General features: G+C 37.4%; 1 protein-coding gene across 1 annotated transcript; it reads left to right on the forward strand.

The window, feature by feature from the left end:
- The first annotated feature begins 18,571 nt into the window (after nt 1-18,571).
- Nucleotides 18,572-20,876, forward strand: LOC142522181 (DELLA protein GAI1-like). Its single transcript, XM_075625345.1, has one exon. The coding sequence runs from the start codon at nt 18,874-18,876 to the stop codon at nt 20,566-20,568; it is 1,695 nt and encodes a 564-aa protein (XP_075481460.1). The 5' UTR covers nt 18,572-18,873; the 3' UTR covers nt 20,569-20,876.
- Nucleotides 20,877-27,050: the final 6,174 nt, after the last annotated feature.

The following is a 27,050-nucleotide window of genomic DNA, read 5'->3' on the forward strand; positions in this document are numbered from 1 at the left end:
GACAGAGCCAGAGCTATACAGGACCTTACTGTAGCACTTGTGGAGGGAAGCATTCCACTGAGCAGTGCCGAGGAGTGTTCGGCAGTTGCCGTATTTATAGACAGCAGGGACATTTTGTGAAGGACCTAAAACTCCTTTCTTGAAAATTTGCGGAAAATTAAAAATTTTCTTTTTAAAAGAACTTAAATGGCCTCATTCATAAAATCACTGGTGAATCAAGTTCAATATTTCAAAATATTGCAGCAGAAGAAAATCAAAGTTTTGCCAACAACAACGATTTAAAAATATCCAACAACTGATAAAAATTGTTTGCGAAGAAAATAACAACTGCTGCTCTGAGGTCCTCGGGTGCCACTACTGCCGACCCAAGCTGGCTCACTGGTCCCCGCCCTCGGCCCTGGCCTCATCAGTACCTACAACAATCAAGTCTAGTGAGCCTAAAGACTCAGCATGCATAAATCGCAGGTAACGAGTAAAAATCTGAATTTAAAATATGCATGTGATAAAATATCCTGTCCTGAGGCATACTGAAAATAATCTGTACTGAGCAATTATAATACGTGCATATCTGAACTGGAAATCACTATAAAAATATTTGCTCCTTGGAGCCTGTACTGAAATATCTGGTAAAATTTTCTGTTGAGATTATGTTTTACGCCTGTGGCCACTGCACTAAGCTGAACTGATCGGTAACTGGCTACCGGGGAGGCTGAAACTGAACTGAGCTGGCCGGTCACTGGCGACCGGGTGGTACCATACTGAACTGATCGGTCACTGGCGACCGTATAAAATAACACTCCCACATAGTGAATGAACCACAAGCCATATCGCATAAATCTCAAAAATAATCATTTTCTATTTAATGCACGTAAAATAATTAACTGTCATAATGAAAAATCCTGTAATTTTACCAACTGGATTGGATTGGATCGTTCCCAGGCTCGCTGCAACCTAACTGTGCCATGAAAAATATGCAATAGCTTAAACATGACCAACTATGCAATTTACGTTCAAAAGATGCGACTATGACGCCTAATGACTTCGCATTTAATCATGACTCCGAGCCAACCTGAACCGACACTGAACCGACGTATAGTCATGATTAAAATACGCTGAAAAATCATAAAATAACGTTCCTAAAATGATAGGGTCGAAATCTAGGTGGAATGGAGGCCAAAACACGAAACGCTCTTTCGAGAGTCAATTTGGCACATCGCACCGTAAATTCTCGTACGACCTCAAAAATGATCCAAATGACAAACGGTTGAAAACATGACCTTCCTAACTCAATGAGGCACTGTCCAGTCCAAGGCCATGGGCTAAAAGCCAACCAAGAACTCGAACGAGCCTCTGAACCGACACAGCAACTTGCTGTAATTTCCAGCAGCTGCGACCTAGCTTGCATCACGTCGTTTGCGAGACTTTTGGCCATTGGGGCTTGAACCACCGACCAAAGCCTCTCCACAACGTCCCAAGGAATGATTTGAACCATGGCTAAGGGCCCTAGGCCAGCCACAATTCGCCTCATTCCAGCAACCACCCGAAAGTTCTCACCGAGGGCCCTCATGCGTGCGTGTGTAGTGTTTATGCTATGATCGATGTCTTGCGTCGTTCCAGTGGCCATTTGATTGACCATGGCACGATCTAGACATCTAGGAGCATGATATGAACCGTGGCTAAGGGCCATAGGCCAACCAAGATCCATACCAAGCAACAAAAGAACGAACCAAAAGCTGAACAAATGAAGAAGCCGAAGGGGTATAGGGGCTGTTGTGACGTTTTGATTAAAAACCGATGAACCATGGACCATGCCACCAAAAGGGCAACTTATTCACGTCTTAGACATGCTAGGGAAGTGATCCAACCATGGCTAAAGGCCCTTGGGGCAGCCAAGATCAGATCCTTCCTCCTTGACATCCAAACTGAATTTTCGAATCACATTTCTGCACCTATGGGGAACTTGCTGTCATTTCGGTTTTCCAGCAAGCATGGGGCTGGTTTGAATGGACCAACATGGTCCTAATGCATCCTACTACATGTATACAAGCCGCCTTGGGAGCCTGGAGTCGATCCAATACCTGAAACCATCAAAACTCAGAAAAACGTGAAGCTTGCCATGAAGAGCCGAAATTCTGCATGTGTGTTCCAAAATATTTTGACATGTATCTCGGTTTTTGCTTGCTAAAACATGATCGTGTACTGAAAAATAAATGATAATATGACTTGATTGAGGTTCGAAAGAAATCTAGACATGCCTGGTTTCGTTTCGAAAGAAAACGAAAAGAAGAGACGAGACGGCGCGGAGGAGACGGAGTGGCTTGCTTCTCTACCTTTCTTGGCTCTCGATTTTTCTCCCTTTCTCCCTAGCTGTTATTCACGTTTTTTCTACTGAAAAGGGGTCTTATTTTCGGTGGAGGTGGAGGGGGGAGTGATGGTTATGAAGGTGAGGAGAAGGGTGCACAAAAATAGGATCATATCAAGACCAAGTCTTCATGCATTTGAATTTTGAATTTTGAATTGCTATCAAATGATCTCTTGGGTGGTTCTAGACTATAGTGGCCGATTTTATCATGCCAAACAAGGGTTAGGATAGTGGTCTAGTATTAATTAATTAAGGTGGAAAAATAGCTAAAAGAATTAGCATGCTAATCAACCAAGAATGGGTCAAAGGTGAGTTGGCAAGTCCTAGTTTGTTCTTCTAGGGGTGTGGCCGAAAATGCATGATAAATGGTAGGGGGAAAATTGATTATCTAGTAATTTAATAACCCTTAAAAGCCTTACTAATCCTTTAATTAATTTAGTGAACTAACCCCTTAATTAAGTAACTTAAATGAGCTCATTTCTTAATCACCTCCAATAATTTAAATTAAAATCCTCAACTAACTTAAATAATTCCTTAAACTTCTTTTTAACTTAAATGAACTTACTTGCTAGCTAAATTAACTTCTGGAAATATTTCTCAAAATCTTAAATTCTATCTCAAAACTCCAACTCCAGTCCGGCCTCACTGAAATAACTGAAATGCTAAAAATCAAACTACTGAACTGAAATAATGAATAATTAACTTCAAATAAATGCATTTAAAATAATCATGCAATGAAGTCAATTAAATTTAAAAATCTAGAATTATGCATGGCTTATACGTCTACTGATATACGGGTTCTACACATTTTGCCCAAGTATGTCCCCAGAGAGGTGCACAGGGATCCCAGGCAGCAGAGTCATCTGGATCAGTGGCTCAGACCGGGAGACGACCATCTGTTGTTCATTCCTTTCAACCAGCACCGTCTACTCAGTCACAGCAGAGGCCAGGAGGAAGCCAGACAGTGAGCCAGCCTCCGAGACAGCAGGCCAGAGTTTTTACTTTGACTGAGGAGCAAGCACAGGAGGCACCTGACGATGTTGTTGCAGGTAACTATTTTATTTTTGGTTATCCTGCATATGTATTTATAGATACTGGTGCATCACATACATTTATATCTAAGCGATTTGCTTTGATGCATTCTTTGCCTATTGAGTCATTGTATGCGGTAGTGTCTGTCTCTTCTCCGTTGGAGACATGTTTGATATCAGTGAAGTCTGTTAAACATTGTATACTGCAGTATGATGGGCATGAAATTGAGTTAGACTGTATTGTGCTTGGGTTGTCTGATTTTGACTGTATTATCGGTATCGATATGTTGACCAAGCACAGAGCTACTGTCGATTATTTCCACAAGATTGTGAGATTCAGACCTAAGATGGCTGATGAGTGGAAATTCTACGATAAGGGTTCTCGATTTAGAATTCCTTTGATATCCGTATTGTCTATGACTCGATTGTTACAGGAAGGAGCGGAAGGATTCCTTGTCTATTCAGTTGATTTACTGAAATCGAGTCCATCATTGACGGATTTGCCAGTGGTGTGTGAGTTTGCTGATGTCTTTCCAGATGAAATTCCTGATTTGCCTCCGATTCGAGAGATAGACTTCAGCATTGAGTTGATGCCAGGTACAGTTCCGATTTCGAGGGCTCCGTACAGAATGGCACCGATTGAGTTGAAAGAGTTGAAAGAACAGTTGGAGGATTTACTGGCCAAGGGGTATATCAGACCGAGTGTGTCTCCTTGGGGTTCTCCAGTACTGTTTGTTCGAAAGAAAGATGGTTCAATGAGACTCTGTATCGATTACCGGCAACTGAACAAAGCAACGGTAAAGAATAAATATCCCTTGCCTCGCATTGATGAATTGTTTGATCAGTTGCAGGGTTCATCCGTATATTCCAAGATCGATCTGAGATCTGGATACTATCAGCTGAGAGTCAGAGATTCTGATATCTCGAAGACTGCATTTAGAACCAGGTATGGACACTATGAATTTATTGTCATGCCATTTGGTTTGACGAATGCACCAGCGGTATTTATGGGGTTGATGAACCGCATATTTCAGAGATATCTGGATGATTTTGTTATCATATTCATTGATGATATCTTGATTTATTCAAAGAATATGATTGAGCATGCTAATCATCTGAGAACTGTGTTGAAAATTTTGAGGGCTGAGAAGTTATATGCTAAACTGTCGAAATGTGAGTTTTGGTTGAGACAGGTAGTATTTCTGGGGCATATTATATCCGGAGACGGTATATCAGTTGATCCCATTAAGGTTGAGGCAGTGATTTCTTGGCCGAGACCGACATCAGTGCCCGAGATTCACAGTTTTATGGGTTTGGCAGGATATTATCGTCGATTCATCAAAGATTTTTCTAGTATTGCCAAACCGATTACACAGTTGACTCAGAAGAATGCTCCATTCGTTTGGTCTGAGGAATGTGAGACCAGTTTTCTTGAATTAAAGAAAAGACTGACCAGTGCACCGATATTGACTATTCCCTCAAGTGCTGGTGATTTTGTGGTTTATTGTGATGCATCTCATCGAGGATTAGGTTGTATTCTGATGCAACGAGGACATGTTATTGCCTATGCCTCAAGACAGCTGAAACCACACGAGACTCGTTACCCAATTCATGATCTTGAATTGGCGGCCATTGTCTTTGCTTTGAAGATATGGCTACATTATCTGTACGGTGAAAAGTTTGAGATTTATTCTGATCACAAGAGCCTAAAGTATCTGTTTTCACAGTCAGAGCTGAATATGAGGCAACGAAGATGGCTCGATTTATTGAAGGATTTTGATTGTGAAATCAAATATTACCCAGGAAAGTCTAATGCAGCAGCAGATGCACTGAGTCGAAAGGTATGTTCTTTATCCTTGTCGACGATTGGTGTTTCCCATTTGATAGAAAATTGCTGTTTGTCTGGATTAGCTTTGGAGACAGATCGTCAGCCTCTAAGATTGTGTGCTATTCGGGCTAAACCAGAATTGATGTTGCAAATTAAAGCGGCTCAAAAAGTTAATCAGAATGTACAAAACTCGATTGTGATGGTCAGAGCAGGACATCGATCAGAGTATCGGGTACGTGACAGTGTACTGTATGTGAATAATCGTCTAGTTGTGCCAAATATTCCAGAGTTGAGACAGCAGATATTGACAGAAGCGCACAGTAGTCGATTCAGTATTCATCCTAGTGGCAGAAAAATGTATAATGATTTGAAGACACAGTATTGGTGGAAACAGATGAAATCTGATATTACTAAATTTGTAACCAAGTTTCTGAATTGCCAACAGGTGAAGGCTGAAAGAAAGAAACTAGGAGGATTGTTACAGAGTTTGTCCATTTCTGAATGGAAATGGGATCACATTTCCATGGATTTTGTGACGCAATTACCGAGATCCTCCAGAGGTTGTGATGCGATTTGGGTCGTGATTGATCGATTGACCAAATCTGCATGTTTTATTCCATACAAAATGACATACAGATATGACCAGATGGCCGATATTTATGTCCGAGAAGTGGTTAGATTGCACGGAGTGCCGAAGTCGATTGTTTCAGACCGTGATCCTCGGTTTACTTCGCACTTCTGGCAGAGTTTGCAGCAGGCTCTAGGTACGAAGTTACGTCTGGGTACCGCATATCATCCACAAACTGACGGACAATCAGAACGGACGATTCAGACATTGGAGGATATGCTGAGAGTGGTAGTGCTTGACCTTAGCACTAATTGGCAGGATACATTGCCACTCTGCGAGTTTTCATACAACAATAGCTATCAGACGAGTATTGAGATGGCTCCATTTGAAGCGTTGTACGGAAAGAAATGTCGATCCCCTCTGTTTTGGGATTATATCTCTGAGGTTCCCGAGACTGGACCTGATATGATCAGAGATATGACGGAAAAAGTGAAACTAATTCAGAAAAGAATGAAGGCAGCTCAGGACCGACAAGCCAAATATGCCAATGTTCGAAGACAACCGTTGGTATTTGAGACTGGAGATCGAGTATTTTTGAAAATTTCACCTTTCCGAGGAGTTGTCAGATTTGGCAAGAAAGGAAAGTTGTCTCCACGATACGTTGGTCCATATGAAATTCTCGAAAAGATAGGAGATCGTGCCTATCGACTCGCATTACCGCCTTCATTATCAGGGATACATAACGTCTTCCATGTATCTATGCTGTGGAAGTATCTCCCTGATAAATCTCATATTATGCAGCCAGACGAGACCGAGCTGGATGAGACATTGAGTTATGTCGAGAAACCGATTCGAATTATTGATCGTAAAGAAAAACAGCTCAGAACAAAGACAATTCCTCTTGTGAAAGTTCAATGGACTCGTCATGGCATTGAAGAAGCCACCTGGGAAACTGAATCAGACATGAGACAGGAATTCCCAGCATTATTTCACTGATGTAAGTTTCTATTCCGTTTCAATTACATTCCTTCTTATTGGTATGATTGATTGCCTGTGATTTCGGGGACGAAATCATATCTTAGGAGGGGAGAAATGTAATGCCCAAGAATTTAATCCTAGTAATCTATAATTATTGATTTATAATTTGATATGATTATGAAAGGATTAATCAGGACACGATTTGATTCAGCATGAAAAGATGTAAGTGCGAGGACAGTGCCTTTCACGCACATGCGCGACATGAGACGCGCACATACGCGAAACGGGCAGAGGGTCTCGTGCATATGCGCGGTGGGTGTGCGCGCATATGCGCGAGCTGTGCGAGGGTTTAAAGTCAACTCCAGAGAAGTGGGCGCATATGCGCGACGGGGAGCGCGCACATGCGCGAGATGTCCAGAGAACCTCGCGCATATGCGCGACGTGTATCCGCGCACATGCGCGAGGGCACCCGAGAGTTGGGTAAAATGAACAAAGGCCTCGCGCATATGCGCCGAGTAAGGGCGCGCATATACGCGAGGTGCTGTGCAGAGGACGCGCCGAGACATATGGTCTCGCGCATATGCGCCGAGTGATGTCGCGCATATGCACGAGACGTGTTGCTTCAAGGGATGAGCCACCTAGTCGAAATCATGCAATATATATAACCTTCTTGCCCAAATATTCAGAATGAAAAACAAGAGGAAAACGAGAGCTTCGAAGAAGATTTCCAATTCATGATTTTAGAATTCAGTTTGTGAGAAATCCGTCCGTCTGAATTAGAATCCGACTTCAGTACTGTGTTCCTATCAACGCATGCTACAACTGGACGTAAGTTTTACTGAATTCTATCATCACTTGAAAATATGATGTTGTAGGAATTTGATATGATTCATATATGATGTTCTTGATATGTTAGACATCGTAGAATCGAAGTCAGATTGAGAAACAGACTGATTATGGAATTGTTATGATTTTCTGATTATATTGATTTGAAATCGGACAGATTTGAATTATGAATGAATTACAGATTGTAACGGATATGAGTTATGATTTGTAATTGATGTCTGTTGATTTGGTATTGACGGGGATACTGAGATTGTGTCGTATGCCGTTGATTTGACTTAAATCCAGATTAAACAGATTCAGTGTTGAATTAAGAATGGAATATTGATATTATGATTCTCGATATGTCGTTTCAGATTTACAGAGACAGTCTTGAGCTCAGAACTGATATTGCTTCAGACCAAGACTACAGACGAAAGGTATAATTCAATGTGTTACCGGGAGATCGACTCGAGTATAGTATGATATACTTGAGTTTCCCTAAATCACATACTTATTATTATGATTGTGTTTATTGATTTGATTTGATATGCTTGTTCTATTGATTTATAGGAAGCATGTATTCGACGAGTATTAGACGAGTGATCTTGTGACAGAAGCGCCTGATAGTGGTGGGATTGCCACGGGCACATTGCACGATGTCACAAGATAGGAAATTGGTGAAAACGGCAAAGTCTGTGACGGTTAGGTCAAGACACTGGATGTTTGGTTATATCGATGTGGATAGAATTGGAGTTTCTTCTATTACTGGTGATCGATACCATATCGATGTGGATAGAATTGGAGTTTCTTCTATTACTGGTGATCGATATGGAATGCCAACGTCTGAAAACCGGGATCCCTAGACTAGGATTGAGTCTAGTCTGAAACGTGGAGTCACGAGTCTGATTGGCGATTTTATATTGATTATGTTCTGATTTTGTTACATGTTACTGATATTTGTTACATGTTTTACATGCCTTTACATTGTTGATATAACTGCATGTTTCGTTGATTTATACTGGGATTTATTTCTCACCGGAGTTATCTGGCTGTTGTCGTGTTTGTATGTGTGCATGACAACAGGTGGGACAGGTTCAGGGTCGAGGAGATGAAGAGAGATCGTGATTATAGTGGAGACTGCGGACTTTGATCTGAGATAGGGTTTGGACTACTTGATATGTAGTTATTAAACCTTAGCTCGAATGATTGTATATAGTGCCAGACTTGTACTTTTAATATACTGATATGTATATTTACATGTATTCAATTACGTTCCGCAATTTAAAAAAAAAATTAGACCCTGTTTATTATAATTGATTAAATTGTCCTAATGATGATTAAGAATATGATTAACGTCCGGGTCCCCACAAAAACCTTAAGTTATGGTTAGCGTGCAGTACGGTCTCTTCAACTCATATATCCTAATCGAATATGCAGCTATTGGTATATCGAGAGTTGCATATTAATTCGATGAAGATGTGATGTATATTTGAGTACTAATAATGACATAGTATATGTAACTAGGAAAAACATTTCTCTAAAACATATTTCTTGCTCTGGCCAGAGACTCCTTCTATATTAACTCATAAGACCACATATGATATCTTGACCAGTAGGCAAACGGTGAATCCCCAACTACAATGCATTTGCTTCTAAATATTTTGAAACTACACACAACCTCGCCACCTGATGACACTTAATGAAGTCGGTAAAGAATCAAAGTTCATGTTAGTATGTATAGTCCCTACATTGTCCCAGATCAAAGGACTAATGATGTATAACCATAACCACATACTATTCCACTCGATAAGTGAGAACCACTTATAGTCCGAGAGAGTGTTGTTCAGTGCATCATCATATGATCACCCATCTGTATTAATAGACATCTCCATGTTCTTATCAATTAAGCATGGCGTTTACAACACAGATGCTAGTCTCGAGCTCAAGTGATATTTATCCTTATTTTAGGCGGCTGATTCGACTACGAACTTGTTTAAAATATACGGTACACTTCCTACTGATTTTTATGATTTTACGTTGTGAGGCAGATCTCATAATACCTATTATATGTTCAAATACTTTATCTGTGCAGCTTACATGGGTATACAGATAAAGTATAATTACATAATTGGATAAAATCGCAAAATATTATTATAACAAAGGTCGTTTTTACATTTTAAGTTAATAAAGGTCAAACCACAAGTTGACTCATGTGTTTGTATTGACAAAAAAAATAAGATAAATGACGAGTATTAGTTATGTATGAAATTTAATTTATTGGATTATCAACTATTAAATTGATATAAGTTCCACAGTTGAAATAATACGGGAATGGTTTTTTCTTATCATAAAAAATAATCCAAATAAAATAATTATAGAAGCAAGTATTATATATTAATCTGAGTTCTTATTTGATTGACTCAAACAACAACTTAATTCTTGATCAGTTTTTAAAATATTTTATTTGTTTTTAATTACTTTTCTCCATTTTTTTCTGCACCAAACAATTATTTTTTATGATAAAATTCAAATTTTTATCTATTTAATCAAATTATTTATGTTGTCAATTTATCCGAAATTAAATAATATCATAAAAAATATTTTTTTTATATATAATCAAATTTGTGTGTGTACCCATAAAAGGATGGGGACATCAAATAAATCGAAGATATACTCATGACACTGATCAGATATTGATCAGATAGAATATCAACGGTTTTGATCAGACAGGACCATATGGACCGGTAGTAGCAAAGAATAATCTCCTTCATTAAAGTAAATTAATTGCACGCTATAGTAGTCAAAGCAATTTCTCCAATATCTTATCCGTACATGACATTATGTTTATTCATTACGGTATACTTAGGTGTAGATTCTCACATACATTCAAGGGTTATTAATATTAATATTTTAAAGTTAATTTATAGTAAAACAATAATAATAAAATTTCTGTCATTTAATAATGAAACAAAAGAGACCACTGCTTGTTTACTTGAAAAAACAAACCACATTTCTCTTTTATTTAATGAATCATCTATCTTAATCTTGTTTCTCGACTAGCTTCATGGATTGCAATAATTTTCGCATGATTGAATGAAGTGGCCGCAAGAGTTTGTTTTGTAGTTTCTAAGATATAGTTGTTCCACCGTAAGTTAATAGATACTCAGTTTGCGATTTCATTTGAGTGAATCAAATAGGTAGTGAGCATATATATAACCAATTAATTACAAATCACAATCGTTAGAGTAAAATAAACACAAATCATGGGTGATTTGAAGATATCTAAATATATATTTAACTCAATTCTTATGCCTTCGTGTTGGGTAAGAACTATATCTCGCCAATAAATTCACAGCGAATGCTATGTCCGGGCTCGTGCTATTTGCGAGGTACATCAATGCACCAATTACACCAAGATATGATACTTCTATACCAATCAATTCTTCTTGCTCCTCACGAGGTCAAAAAATAACCTTCACCATATCAAGGGATCAAACAACCATGAGTGAACTTAATGGATAGGCTTTATCCATATAAAAGCATTTTTAATAATTTTTCTGTATATGTCGATGGATGGAAAAATTTCAACTGTAAGATGGTCAATTTGAAAGCCAATACAAAATTTTGTTTTACATAAATCTTTCATCTCAAATTCCATTTCCAAGATATCTATTGTCTTTTCAAGTTATTTGGGACTTCCAATGATATTTAACTCAGCAACATATACATCAATAACAACAAATTTTGATCCATTACTTTGAATAAAAACACATGGATATATTGGATCATTTTTATAGTCTTTTTGCAACAAATAAAGTCGCTTATACCACATGCATCCAGATTGCTTTAATCCATACAATGATCTTCGCAGTTTATGGAGTAAATACTTTTACAATTTGAACCAAATACTTCTGACATCTTTAATCCTTCAGGGATTTCATTTAAATATCATTATCGAGTTTTTCGTATAAGTATGCAGTAACAACAATCATAAGACGCATCTCAAGTTTTTCTTGTACAACCATGCAAAAAATATACCAAAACGTAATTGCATCCATCACTAGAGAGCATGTCTCTTCATAATCAATACTGGGTCTTTGAGAAAAACCTTGTGCCACAAATCGAGCTTTATATCGAGTCATTTCATTTTTCTCATTTCTTTTTCATACAAATATCTCTTTATAACCAACAGGAATCATTCTTCTTGGTGTTTGGACCACAGGTTCAAAAAGATCCTAAATATATTGATAAATCTCGTAATTTTGCTAATGAGTTTAACTCTTCTTATATTGCGTTTTTTATAACTTGGCCAATCATATTTATTACGACATTCATCAATAGATTTAGAATATAGATCATCATTTTCATTAACAACATCAAATGCCATATTATAGGAAAACTTATTGTCGACAATAATTTTGTCCAGTTTAATCTTTTCCCCATTTTGACATAATTTATCGGGATCTCTTCATTGTCAAGTACTTGAACCTCTTCTGGGGTTTAATCATCAACATTTTTAGAGTCATCAATTAATAAATCATATATGATCTCAATATCTGTAATATTTTCTCCTTTTCTTCTTCGTGGATTTTTGTCCTTGGACCCAATTGGTCTTCCACGCTTGAGTCGAGCAGTTGACTCGTTGTTTGACAATTCTTTGGGAACATCGATATGTGTTGGAGCATTAACAGCCAGTAGGTATGACTTAATTACATGTTTTGCATCATTAAATGCATCAAGTAATTTATTTGCAATATTTTTCAAATGGATTATTTTTTGAACTTCAAGTTCACATTCATTTGTTCGAAGATCAAATTAATGCAATGAAGCAGTCCAAGTCAATTCCCTTGACGAGTTTAAATTTTCTCCCCTAATGTTGGAAATCTAGTTTAATTAAAATGACAATCGGAAAATCGTGCCGTGAAAACATCTAATGTAGTTGGTTTTAAATATTTAATAATTTAAGGTGAATCATATCCAACATATATTCTCAATCTCCTTTGTAGACCCATTTTGTGCATTGTGGTGGACTAATTGGAACATACATCGCATATCCAAAAGTTCTTGTATGGTAAATATCATGCTCTTGGCCAAAAAATAATTGTAAATGAGATAATTCATGGTAACTAGTCGGTTAATTGCGTATAAGTATGCTGCATGCAAAATAGCTAGCATGTCCCCAAACAGATATGGGGAGTTTTTGCAATGTCCCAAAAATTTGAAGATCCACGTGAACCACATGCATGCAAGTTATCAAATTTCTTATGTATTTTAATTAATTTATTTTTAATGCATTCATGATTGTGACATGAATATATGTTTTTATTTCTTGGTTCATTAAGATTGCATGATGTAGGGCTCTTAGCAGTATTTCACGCGCGAACGGTGAACGAAGACCGGGATATTTAAAGAAAAATATTTTTATTAAATAAATATTTTTAATTATTTAATATATGATGTAATTAGTAAGAATTTTCGAAAATGGGCTTTTTAAGGTATTTTTACTCATCGAGTCATATTTTAAATCGGTATACAGTTTTTGGCAAAATGGAGGACTTTTTGAGGGTTCAAGTAATATTTTCAAAAACGTACCTAAAAGAAATATTTTACGATGGTGTTTTGGGCTTAATAGGCTTATGTTTATACATATTGGGCCTAAAATCCTTCACATCCTCATTATTTTTAATTAAGGGCACATTATATACTCAATATTATATCTAACCCTACCTCAAAACCCTAATCACCTCACTCCCATAGTTTTAGCTGTCCCTCTCAAAGAATTCCAGCAGCTTTTCATGACCTTCAGCAGCCATCCTAATCGAATTTTCTCAAGAGTTTTCAAAATAACTCTTCCTCGTCCCTCCGGTGTCCGTTCTACGCGATTGTATCGAGGTTTTCGAGCGTAATTACACAAAGGCACGCCCTATACCTCGTTTTTCTCATCATTCACATCATTATAGGTTTATTTGTCTGTTTATGCCTAAAAATATCAGATTGATCTTGTTGCTTTGGATTCACATGATTTTGACACAAAATATGCATATTCTTTGACATGAAGCTAATGTTTCTTTGCTTGAGTGTAAGGGGCTGTTAGATCTCGACTTCTAGGGCCCGTGTCACGTCAAGATCGAGGGTTCAGATCGGATCAAGTCTAGGTGAGGAGGCCGATTGGTTGGGTCGTGTGGTGTACATATTGGCTAGATCGGGTGAAAAGGGAAGGGCAGCCATGCATGGCTCGTTCCAGGATCTGGTTTAGGTCATGTGTGGTTTGTGTCAAGGCTTGAGATGGTCCACGGTCGGCTGGTAGTAAGGCTTGGCATGGATCGAAGCTTGATTTCAAGCTAGGTCAAGTTTTGTGGCAAGTTAGGTTACTTCTTGGATGAACCGAGTGATCCAACATCTAGAGGCCGTAGGCGTGGGTTTGGTTGGTCCAGAAGGGAGTTCATGACTTGGTCTTGGTCTTAGGATAGTTGATTAAGATCTGGTCACGTTGGTTTCGGGCCTAGGGTCGAGTTTGGGATCTAGGTGCACTAGGGTTCGAAAGTTCTTACGTGCAGAAAATTCCAGCGGCTTGTAAGGGGTTTTCAAGGACTTCGTGTGGTCTGAGCTTGGACGTTCGAGGCTTAGCTAGGTGTCATTAAGTCATGGTTTAAGTTTGGAAAGATTCGGTTGAGTTTCGGGTTAATTCAGATTAAAACCGGGACCCCGGTCCAAGTTTTAAAACGAATTATAGAAGTTCTTACATGAGCTTGAGTTTACGTCTAGAAAATGGTTAAAAATATGTTTTTAGGTGTTTTAATAAGTTTGGTTGGTTTCGGTTCGAAATTTTGTTGTACGTGGGTAAAATGGTCAATTAGGGCTTCCGACAGCGCCCAATAACCGAGATTGCATGTTTAAAATGTATATGTTTAATATGAATATGAATTTTTATGAAAATACGTTGCATGTTTGGTTTTAAGAAAAAATACGTATATGTATGATTTTTATATGTGATAAATACGATGATATGTTTTGAAGGAGTTGAGTTGGTTGTGACTAATACTAACACGAAGACGAACACGAACATATAAGGCCAAGGCTCAGTGGATGAGAAAAATTGTCGTTGATATCCCCGTCGTCGGGTACCGTGGTTATACGTAGATAGATACATCGACTTAGAGCTGATACAAAATTAACAACCAATGATCTGAATTCAATTAAGGAAAAGAATACGTATACGATGACACGATATGACATGATTTAATATGAATATACTTACGTTTATATTCATGTTTTGAAAGATCATGAAAGTTACTTTGTTTACTGTACTTTTCACTGTTGCATAAGTACTTGTTATAACGGTTCAGGTATATTGAGCATTTAGAATCACTAGGTGTGATTGATGCAGGTGATCATGTGGTTTAGAGGACTAGAGGCGCTGAAGACTGAGTAGGCTGAGCTGGGGGAGCACGTGAAACCCGATGACCTTGCATTTCTTCCGCATAATATGATTATGAGACATGTGTTTAAGTAATATTTTTAAAAGTTTTTGAATCTTGTTATACGTTGTTGATTCGTCAGACTTTTGGTATCTGTTCGAACTTCTCTTTAAAAAAGTAGATTAGGAGATTGATTTCATTTTAAGATCTAATTAACTTCAGTTATTTTTATTCAGTAGTTGGATGACCTCTTAAAATGCATGGTTGACTGTTTTTATTCGCATGCATGTGTATGAGTATTTTCGAACATAATTTTCAAAAAAAATATTTCAGTAGCATTTTTAGTAGTAGACGTCACATTTTTGCTATCATAATTAATGGTCTAACTATTAATTGGAGATGTCAATGACTCTGCTAAACCATTTGTGTATGAAAATGAGCAACAAAATTTTCAACAATTATCCCAATTGATATACAATATCAATTAAAAGTTTGGGATGTAAACTTACCAGAATTATCAAGACGAATCCTCTTGATAGGATATTAAGGAAATTGTACTCTTAATATAATTATTTGAGCCAATATTCTTGCAAAAACCAAATTGAGAGTTGATAGTAAACATACATGTGATCATCTTGTAAATACATCAATCAAAATCATAAAATGTTTAAATGGTCCACATGATGAGTAAATGGATCCAAAAATATCACCTTGTATTCTTTCCAAAAATGGGGTTGATTCAAGACCAACTTTGATTGGTGAATGTCTTATAATTAATTTTCCTTGAGAACAAGCAACACATTGAATTTTTTATAATTAAGAATTTTCTATCTATTTAATGATAATCATGTGAATGACCGATAATTTTTTGCATCATTGTGGAACCAAGATGTCCCAATCGGTTATGTCAAGTCTAAAAATTATCTATTTCAATGAATTTATGGTCAACCATTGTATTCGTCTCCGCTATATTTATTTTTGTGCAGCATAAGACAAAAGTAAATGTCGATGATTTTTCAACAATATATTTATTCCAGACACTTCTTTTGTAATAAAAAGGTATTCTCTGTCTTCTAAGCTAACAGTCTCAATATAATATCCATTTCGACGAATATCTTGAAAAATTAATAAATTTCTTTGAGACTTAAAGAGAGAATAAGACATTATTAACTATAAATTTTTTCCTTCTAGGTAATTTAATATTTGCTCTTCTAGAGCCTTCAATAATGCTTGTATTACCAGAAATTGTGTTGACATTATTTTTCCTCATTTCTAATATGAGAAATATTGATTCTTTTAAAATATGGAATGCATCGTTGCGCTATCAACAAGACATAAATCTTCATCATTGACTTCATGTCCCAAATACATATTTTATTCACAATTAAATTAATAAGAATAAAATGATTTTTTTCATAATAAAAGGAAATAAAAACTTTTATTAATCATAATTAAAGGTAAACCCAATCAAAATAACATGAAAATTTGAATAAAATCATGTCCTAAACCAATAATCAAAATAAGTAATAAATATGAATTATCAAATAAAATATTTAATAATTTTGCACGCTTCCATCTCAAATAAAATTATTGATTCTCCTTTTCGGATCTTCAAAGAAATCAGAAATATCAAAATGTGCTGAAAGAGGTGGGACTTGGCTTGAATCTTCACCTCGATGAATAAAATTAGTCTCAATATTATTTGTTTTCTCTTTTGATACTTGATAGAGATCAATAAGATGTTTGAGCGTACGACAAGTATGATATCAATGTCATTTTACTCCACACCTATAACACTCATTTTTTGATTTCATTAGATTATTATTTCGATCACTTTCAACTTTATTCTCTTGATTATTACCCCACTTTTTTCAGCTTGTATTCTTTTGATTTCTTTGATAATAGTGATCATTGTAGTTACGTGGTTTTCCACGCCCATGATCATATGGATGAAAACATCCCCAACGGTGCCCACGAGTACGTCCACAACCATGACCATATTCGCTCTTATTTTGTTTTCCCTTTTCGTCATGCATTTTCATATTCACTTCTGCGAAATGTTTGACACCAGTGGGACGGATTTCATGAATTTTCATCAATAACTCATTACTTTGCTCAGTCTCAAGCAAACATGAAATCTATTCAGAATATTTTTTGAATCTCTCTCTCAATATTGCTGCTACAAGAGCACATTGGAGACATGAAAATTAGAGTAAGTTTTTTTCCAACAAATCATCATCGGTTATTTTTTCTCCACACAGTTTCAATTCTGAACTAATACGAAATAATGAAAAATTATATTTACTTACAGATGTAAAGCCTTGTAAGCGCAAGTGTATTTAATCATAACATGCTTTTGGGATAATCACATTCTTTTGATGGCTACATATTTCTTTCAAATTTTGCAAAGATCGGCTGGATCTTTTATCATCAAATATTCATGCTTCAAACCTTCATGAAGATGGTGACGAAAGAATATCATATCATTCACATGATTTTGCGGCGATTCACTCTTTTTCTCTTTGATGGTATTTCCAATGTCCAAAGCATCTAGATGTATTTTAGATATAGTATCCAAGAGAGATACTTGTCTCCGTATATATCGAGAGCAACAAATTCAAACTTTGAGATGTTTTACATGATCAAATTTATATAAACAATTTATAAGTTAACAGATTATAAAATATTCATGGAATAACAATCAAATTAGTAAACACACAAAATTTAAAATATAGACATAAATTGCAAACATATTATGAGATGATAATATGTTGATACGGGTCAAATAAAAAAAACAAAATAATTAATATGTATGAGATGTCACGGATCGAGAAATTTAATAATTACAAATGACTAGGGTTCATATTTGTGCAATCGTGCTGATAAGGTATTATAAATTAATGTAAAATATTAATCAGAGAGAATATAAGTCAAATCAAGCAAAACAAATAAATTCAATAGATCAAAAGTGTTATATGAATGACATATTTATAATGAGTAGGTCTCTTGTGAGACAGTCTCACGAATTTTTATTTGTGAGACAGGCCAATCCTACAGATATTCACAATAAAAATTAATACTTTTAGCATAAAAAAGTAATATTTTTTATTAATGACCCAAATAAGAGATCCGTCTCACAAAATACGAACCATGAGTTGGTCTCACGAATCTTTATCTGTGAGACAGGTCAACCCTACATATATTCACAATAAAAAGTAATACTCTTAGCACAAAAAAGTAATATTTTTTATTAATGACCCAAATAAGAGATCCTCTCACAAAATACGAACCATGAGACCGTCTCACACAAGTTTTTCCCATTTATAAATATAAAAAATCCATAGATAATATAATTATAACATCAAAACGAATTTATATCATTACATTCTTTATCATCTCAAAAATATTTAATTACGATTTTTTATAATTATTTAATTTTTAAGTATATTGACATTCATAATGTTACATTATAACCAGCCGTAATTTTTTAGTGACATTTTTTACAGGATAAATTTATTAAAAAAAATACCTATTTTTTAAAGGCTGCCTTTTTTCAAAAACCCCCCATTCCATTTCTCTCTCCACATCCATTATTGGAGTCCCCAATAACATCAGTCTTCTCTCTCCCCCTCCCTTCACACACACACACCCCGCAGACGCACTAGACGTGAGAGAGAAAAAGCGCCTCTCTGAGCAAACAAAAACTCAGAAACAGAAGGCCATATGTGAAAACCCAAGCATCTCTTCACCCAATCCCCACCGTCCAGATTCCTCTTGTTTTTCCTTCCTAAAATCGTAACCCAGTAGATTATTATCTGATCACAGGCGGAGATTTTGAAATTCAGAGCTTGTTTTGCCAGGAGATGAAGAGGGACCAGTTAAATCAAGAAAATAATCACTCCAGCAGCTGCAATTCCTCCAGAAAGGCTAAGATGTGGTGTTCGGAGACCGATGGGCAACAGAGCGATACCGGGGTCGATGAGCTGTTTGCGGTTTTGGGCTACAGCGTGAAACCCTCGGACATGGCGTCAGTGGTGCAAAAGATCGAGCAGTTGGAGGAGGTGATGGGGACCATTCCGCAAGAAGACGGCCAGCTCTCTCAGCTAGCCTCCGAGACCGTTCACTACAATCCCTCGAATATGTCCTCGTGGTTGGAATCCATGATTTCCGGTCTGAACCCGTTACCCGAGTTCGAATCTTCCTCCTCCACTGTGGTCCAGGATCCATTTCTTCACTCAGCACAGATGGTGGTTGACTCCGACTTCGGGTCGGATCTCATCGCCATACCCGGAAAAGCCGTGTACCCCCGAGTCGAACCGCCGCCTCCCCCAGAGTCCCCGCCGCAGAAGAAGATGAAAACGACATCGTATTCGGGAAACCCAGCCGCCGTTTCTTGGGGTTTGACCAGTGAGTCGACTCGGCAAGTGGTCCTGGTCGACTCGCAGGAGAACGGCATACGACTCGTCCACACTTTAATGGCCTGTGCGGAAGCTGTTCAGAAGGAGAACCTGAAATTCGCGGAGGCTTTGGTTCAAAACATTGGTTTTTTAGCAGTTTCCCAAGCCGGCGCCATGAGAAAAGTCGCCACTTATTTTGCCGAAGCATTAGCGAGAAGAATTTATAAACTTTATCCAACAAATCCGCAGGACTCTGCCTTTACAGATTTGCTACAAATGCATTTCTACGAGACTTGCCCGTATCTTAAATTCGCTCATTTTACAGCAAATCAGGCGATTCTTGAAGCATTCGCTGGTAAGAACAGAGTTCACGTGATAGATTTTAGTATGAAACAGGGAATGCAATGGCCGGCCTTGTTACAAGCCTTGGCGTGTAGGCCGGGTGGCCCGCCAGCGTTTCGGCTAACTGGGATCGGCCCACCTTCATATGATAACACTGATAATTTGCAGGAAGTGGGATGGAAATTAGCTCAGTTAGCGGACACGATTAATGTGGAGTTTGAGTACAAAGGTTTTGTGGCTAGCTCTTTGGCAGATCTGGATTCGGCCATGTTTGATATCCGCGAAGGCGAAACGGTGGCCGTGAATTCGATCTTCGAGTTGCATCAGTTGCTAGCAAGGCCGGGGGCGATTGAGAAGGTATTTAAAGTAGTCAAGGAAATGAAGCCTGAAATCTTAACTATAGTGGAGCAAGAGGCGAATCACAACGGGCCGGTTTTCTTGGATCGGTTCAACGAGTCATTGCATTACTACTCGACCCTGTTCGATTCTCTGGAGAGCTGCAGCACCGATGGAGTGGTGAGTGAGCAAGATAAAGTTATGAGTGAGGTGTTCTTAGGGAGGCAGATATGCAATGTTGTGGCTTGTGAGGGTATGGACCGGGTCGAGAGGCACGAGACATTGGATCAGTGGAGGAATAGGCTCGGTTCGATGGGGTATAGCCCGGTCCATCTGGGTTCGGATGCGTACAAACAGGCTAGCATGTTGTTGGCTCTGTTTGCTGGTGGGGATGGGTATAGAGTGGACGAAAATAATGGGTGCTTGATGTTGGGGTGGCACACTAGGCCATTGATTGCTACCTCGGCTTGGAAACCTAGTTAAGACCCTGTTCGGATTCGGATCGAATGACCTGGTTTCGGCTTGGTGACGTGGGTTGATCAGGTTATCTTGGATACGATTTGCCTTTGAGGAGGGCTATAAGTTAGACCCGCTACTTGATGTTTCATGTCCAATGGTAGTTGCAAATTTTAACTTTGTTGCCATCTTCTCTTTAGGGTTTCTTTGATGTTCATTTTTCTTTGGTTTATTGGGTGAAATCTTGAATTTTTCATGGGTGAGTCCGAAATAGTCGATGTGTAATTTATGTTTAGTTTTTGTTTTTACATAATAAAGTGACTTTTTCTTGATTTTGTATGTGATTATATTAAACTCAAAACTATGTGATTTATGCTTATTGATTATAGCCTATTTCTTTAACATAAAAAATTGATTTATGTATTTTAAATAAAACAGTGACTCAGAAATTGTCTAAACAGGATATTTTTGATATTTATAAATTAATGATTTTTTTTATTATTAAAAGTGAAATGACAATTTAAAAAGCTAAAAATATGGATAAAAATAAACAATTAATTTTTAACATTTATTTTTTTTAAAAGATAATAAGTTACTTTGGTTATAAATAAATCAAATATTTATTAAAATATGTTTTTATTAAATAAAAATTGAATGTTTTCATAATTTGATAGGAGTATTTTTTAGGACAAACTCACAGTAACTCTTCATCTACAAAATTTACTTTCTCCTTGCTTTCTGTCTTTTCAAATCTCTCTCAATTTTTTAAAATTTTCAAAAATATCATCGTTCTTCGAAATTATGGTACTTTACATTATTTTACATATTGAGCCTGTTCTTAAAGATATATAGCACAAAAACATGCCGCTACGCAAGATTTTCTGCCTAAAAACATGCAGATACGCAAGGTTATAGCTTAAATAAAATATCTCTAACTCGTTTTTCTTTCAAATGTATTAGAATTTTTTTTAATAACTCTCGGCCGAACATATATATATATATATATATATATATATATATATATACTTTTTGCACAATTAAAATAAACCGAACATCTATTTTTTACTCAAAACTTAGTAACTTCCGTAAAATTCATAAAATCGTAAACGTCAAACCAAACCTAAAACTAGCATTTTTCAAAAAATATCATAAATCTTCTCAAAAACTACTGTTACTTCCAAAAGTCATGAAAATCTTTAAATTACTGGAGAAGCATAATTGTGCGAAAAAACTGGCCAATATCCTCGGGTTGGTGCACCATTAGTCTAGCTAGTTCAATCATTCAACCCTCCTGTATCAACAAAAATATCCTCACCTGCATCATTCACACCTAATGAGTCTATTGACTCAACAAGCCTTAACCATAATAACAAGTAATACGTATACATCCACATGCAACCGTGAAAAATATTTTTAGTAAAATAGCTTTATCATGAACATGCATAGATTTAAACCTTTTCTTTCATCATATTCTTTTTCTTTCATCATATAACTTGCCATAACACCTTAAAACACTCCCATAAACATTTCTTTGACGTAAACTTAAGCCCCTCAACTAAATTCATAATTCGTTTTAAAACTAGAACCGAAGTCCCGGTTTTAACCCGAATCAACTCGAAACTTAACCAAAATTTCACCATAGCTCACTAATACCTAACCAACCTATTTTCAACCCAATTCAAGCAATTTAGAACCCTCGGAAACGCCTAGAAACCTACTGAATTTTTCTGCACTTTCGAACCAAACCCTTACCACAACCAAGCTTACTTTCCTTCGATCCTAGCCCCTAACCGACGAGACCAGACCCCAACCAGCCTTCCTAGGACCAATAACAAACCCTTAGGACTATACTGAACCAACCCTAGCGAGCCATGCATGAGGACGTGCATGGTTCGTTCTTCTTGCGTGCGACAACGGCTAGGTTGTGCCTCAACCGTGCGCCTACCCTTCCTAGCCTCTCCAGCCATTCGTGGACCACCATAGCTCGATGCTAGGACTCTCACGAGCCCAGCCCCTTGCTTGGAAAGCAACCTGCGCGGCCTCCTCCTTTAATTCTTCCAAAATCGTGCCATAGCCCTCTTGAACGGAATATTTAGAAATATAACATTTATTTGACTCTCACTTAGATATGTAACTTTATTTTTTTAATTAGGTGGTTGTTACTTCTTTTCCCTTTTCACATAAATCCAATAAGAGATATATGACTTTATCTTTTTAATTAAGTTATTGTTATTTCTTCTTTCTGCTTTTAAATTCACCATTATAAGGAATCCTCTTTTTCTTTGTTCTCCCTTTGTTAACTCTAACCTTAGGAGGTAGTACAATCAGAGAATCAATGCCAACAGGTATGTTCCATTCTTCAGAGGGGGTAATAGGATAAATAGTTTCCGTGTATGCCAAAGCCCATACATTTGTGGTATAATAATGTGAGCACAATTCATATATGTCTATACCATGGTGACCAGCAGCATCAATAGCATGTGCACACGGAAGTTTATCAATATCGAAAACTCGACAACGACATGTTCTTCTATTTAACTCTACGATTGCATCATGACCAACTCCAATGACGTGGCATTCAAAAGTATTCATCTGAACAACTTCCATTTTCTGTGACTCAATAAATCTGGATCGCAAGGTCGCCTCAGCCCATGGAGTAAGATGTTGTGTTGAAGCAACGACAGCTTTGTGGTGCTTATTAAACCACGATGAGATAAGACTTTGAATCACATCCAACAAAGCAATAATCGGTAGCTCTCGCGCAAACACCAACTTTGCATTGATTGATTCTGAGGGGTATTTTGTTTTTTAACCTCGGTCAACTATTTAATTAAGAAAATGACCTCCTCATGTGTATTTCAAATACACACGAGGAGGTCATTTTCTTAAATAAATAGTTGACCGAAGTTATTTTGCAAATTTTCCCTTGATTCTGATCCATTTGTTGTCATAATATTATACCGAGAACCAGGAAAGTATGCTCTTGCCTAATTTTCTCTATCAATACTACCATCGAGATATTTTGTGATACCTGGATAGCTGTTGTTCATCTCTTCATACAATTCATCAAACTCAACCTGTTTATAAGCTTTAGCAGCTCGCATAAACAACGCAATTCCACCTACCTTGGACTTTGGCCCTGACTTGATGTTTTGTCCAAGATGCCACATGCAATGCCTATGTCGTGCTTGCTTGTATACAGAGGCAAGACCGTTGATGATTCTTTTATGTCTGTCAGAAATAAAACTAACTCAACATCATCAGATATCAATTCATGCAACTTTTCAAAAAACCAAGTCCAAGATTCTTCGCATTCTGAATCAACAACTGCCCAAGCAATAGGATACTGGTGGTGGTTTCCATCTTGTGTTGTGGCTATCAGTAAAACACCTTTATATTTTCCTGTCAAATACGTACCATCAACTGATATCATCTTCCTCATATATCTAAATCCTGCAATACAGACACGGTAAGCAAAAAACATATATTTGAAGCTACCATCTTCGTTGACCTTCAAATGTGTTGTTGACCCTGGATTCACTTGTTCAATTATGTACAAATATGCATGAAGTAATTTGAAACTTTTGACAGCTCAGTTGATTTATGGCAAGCTGCTTCCCCTTCCAAGCTTTATAGCTAATCTCGACGCCCTTATTTTGCATCATTGTTTGTATTGATTTCAAGGCAGGCATTTTTTGTCGTCCTCTGAAATTTTCCACCAACATATCTGATACTATAGCTGCACTTGCTTGTCGGTGCCTCTTTTTTCGATTAGTCAGATCACAAGTATGCTTATTGCAATAAGTTCGAACCGAAAACCGTGATGATCCCTTTTTTTGTGCTACACGCACCCTCCAACTGCAATTATCATCTACACATCTTACTGAACACAGAGTTGTGTTGGATTTTAAAACTTGCATCTCAAATGAAGCTTTCACCGGAATATTATACAATTCTCTTTGATCATCTATTTTGTTGTCAAACTCTTTAGCAACTGACAAATCAGACTCATCGGTAAAACTATATACCTGCTCACTACAAGAACCAAGCAATATAAATTTTTGGCTATCATTGGCCACTTGTTCACCATTGTCAGACTCCAATTCAACATGTTGTGTTACTCTACAATTCACATTCTCATTCATATTTTCCACATCATTATTTTTTTATATTTACTTCCACCATTACTTACTATAAAGACACCATCAAAGTGTTCATCTCTATAAAGCTCACCATTAGCATAATCACCGAGATCATTACAAATATTACTACCACTATCATTATCTCAACGTATACTGAATTCAGAATCAACAAAATCATCACGACAATTGTTATCGATGTGTATATGAAATTTAGAACAACCAGAATCATCATAACCATGTGAACCAAATTAATTATCAACATTATTGTCACAAATAACTTGAACTTTCTTCTCAATTTCCACGTGAAGTAAAGGCCTATTATGTGTATGACCAAGTAATAGATAGGTCAACAAGCATTTTTCACTTCTTAAATATATCGGACCAAGAATATGATCACAAATATGTGTTGAGTAACTGAATTTTAATTCAAGCTCACTTTTGTTCAAGCCACAATTCACGTATACTTGATCTTTCAGCATTGACATGGTTACTTCAGCGTCATCAAAATATATGGCTCCATATCCACCATTCAACCCCGAGCACCATTCAGGTTCTTCTCGCTCATTATATTTCCATTTTCCATCATATTGGAACAAAACAATGGCAGACTGTTTTCTTTTTGTTATGAAAGATATGTATGTAACGCCCCGGATTCGACGACTGTCCTCACTGTATCAAGACGAGTCTTTCCAGCGTGCTTATGTCCTCACTCACACGCACCCTGGGAAACTTCCCAGGAGGTCACCCATCCCAAAATTGCCCCAAGTCAAGCACGCTTAACTTTGAAGTTCTTATGTGATGAGCTACCGAAAAGAAGATGCACCTTCATGATATGAGTAGTACAAATCAAATCTTTTAAGCCCTCTTCAACTGTACAGTCCATTACATTGAACAGTCTCGGAATCCCTCTCATTCCCGTGTGGGTTCGGTTCATTCATGTTCCCTTCACCTAGAAGCCTGCCAGGAGCCGCTCATTGTCCGTGCAACTGATGGCACCGGCGATCACCCCCCGCCCTCTTCGGCCCCGGGCCTCACATGCCCACCAGCTTCCGCTTGGTTCGTCCCCGAACCACACCGTACTAAGAGAGGTCGGCTCTGATACCAACTGTGAAGGGCCTAAAACTCCTTTCTTGAAAATTTGCGGAAAATTAAAAATTTTCTTTTTAAAAGAACTTAAATGGCCTCATTCATAAAATCACTGGTGAATCAAGTTCAATATTTCAAAATATTGCAGCGGAAGAAAATCAAAGTTTTGCCAACAACAACGATTTAAAAATATCCAACAACTGATAAAAATTGTTTGCGAAGAAAATAACAACTGCTGCTCTGAGGTCCTCGGGTGCCACTACTGCCGACCCAAGCTGGCTCACTGGTCCCCGCCCTCGGCCCTGGCCTCATCAGTACCTACAACAATCAAGTCTAGTGAGCCTAAAGACTCAGCATGCATAAATCGCAGGTAACGAGTAAAAATCTGAATTTAAAATATGCATGAGATAAAATATCCTGTCCTGAGGCATACTGAAAATAATCTGTACTGAGCAATTATAATACGTGCATAACTGAACTGGAAATCACTGTAAAAATATTTGCTCCTTGGAGCCTGTACTGAAATAACTGATAAAATTTTCTGTTGAGATTATGTTTTACGCCTGTGGCCACTGCACTAAGCTGAACTGATCGGTAACTGGCTACCGGGGAGGCTGAAACTGATCTGAGCTGGCCGGTCACTGGCGACCGGGTGGTACCATACTGAACTGATCGGTCACTGGCGACCGTATAAAATAACACTCCCACATAGTGAATGAACCACAAGCCATATCGCATAAATCTCAAAAATAATCATTTTCTGTTTAATGCACGTAAAATAATTAACTGGCGTAATGAAAATTCCTGTAATTTTACCAACTGGATTGGATTGGATCGTTCCCAGGCTCGCTGCAACCTAACTGTGCTATGAAAAATATGCAATAGCTTAAACTTAACCAACTATGCAATTTACGTTCAAAAGATGCGACTATGACGCCTAATGACTTCGCATTTAATCATGACTCCGAGCCAACCTGAACCGACACTGAACTGACGTATAGTCATGATTAAAATACGCTGAAAAATCATAAAATAATGCTCCTAAAATGATAGGGTCGAAATCTAGGTGAAATGGAGGCCAAAACACGAAACGCTCTTTCGAGAGTCAATTTGGCACATTGCACCGTAAATTCTCGTACGACCTCAAAAATGATCCAAATGACGAACGGTCGAAAACATGACCTTCCCAACTCAATGAGGCACTGTCCAGTCCAAGGCCATGGGCTAAAAGCCAACCAAGAACTCAAACGACGCTTCTGAACAGCAGCATACTTGCTGTCA

The sequence above is a fragment of the Primulina tabacum genome, chromosome 13 (genome assembly GCF_025594145.1).
Source record: "Primulina tabacum isolate GXHZ01 chromosome 13, ASM2559414v2, whole genome shotgun sequence".
NCBI lineage: Eukaryota > Viridiplantae > Streptophyta > Magnoliopsida > Lamiales > Gesneriaceae > Primulina > Primulina tabacum.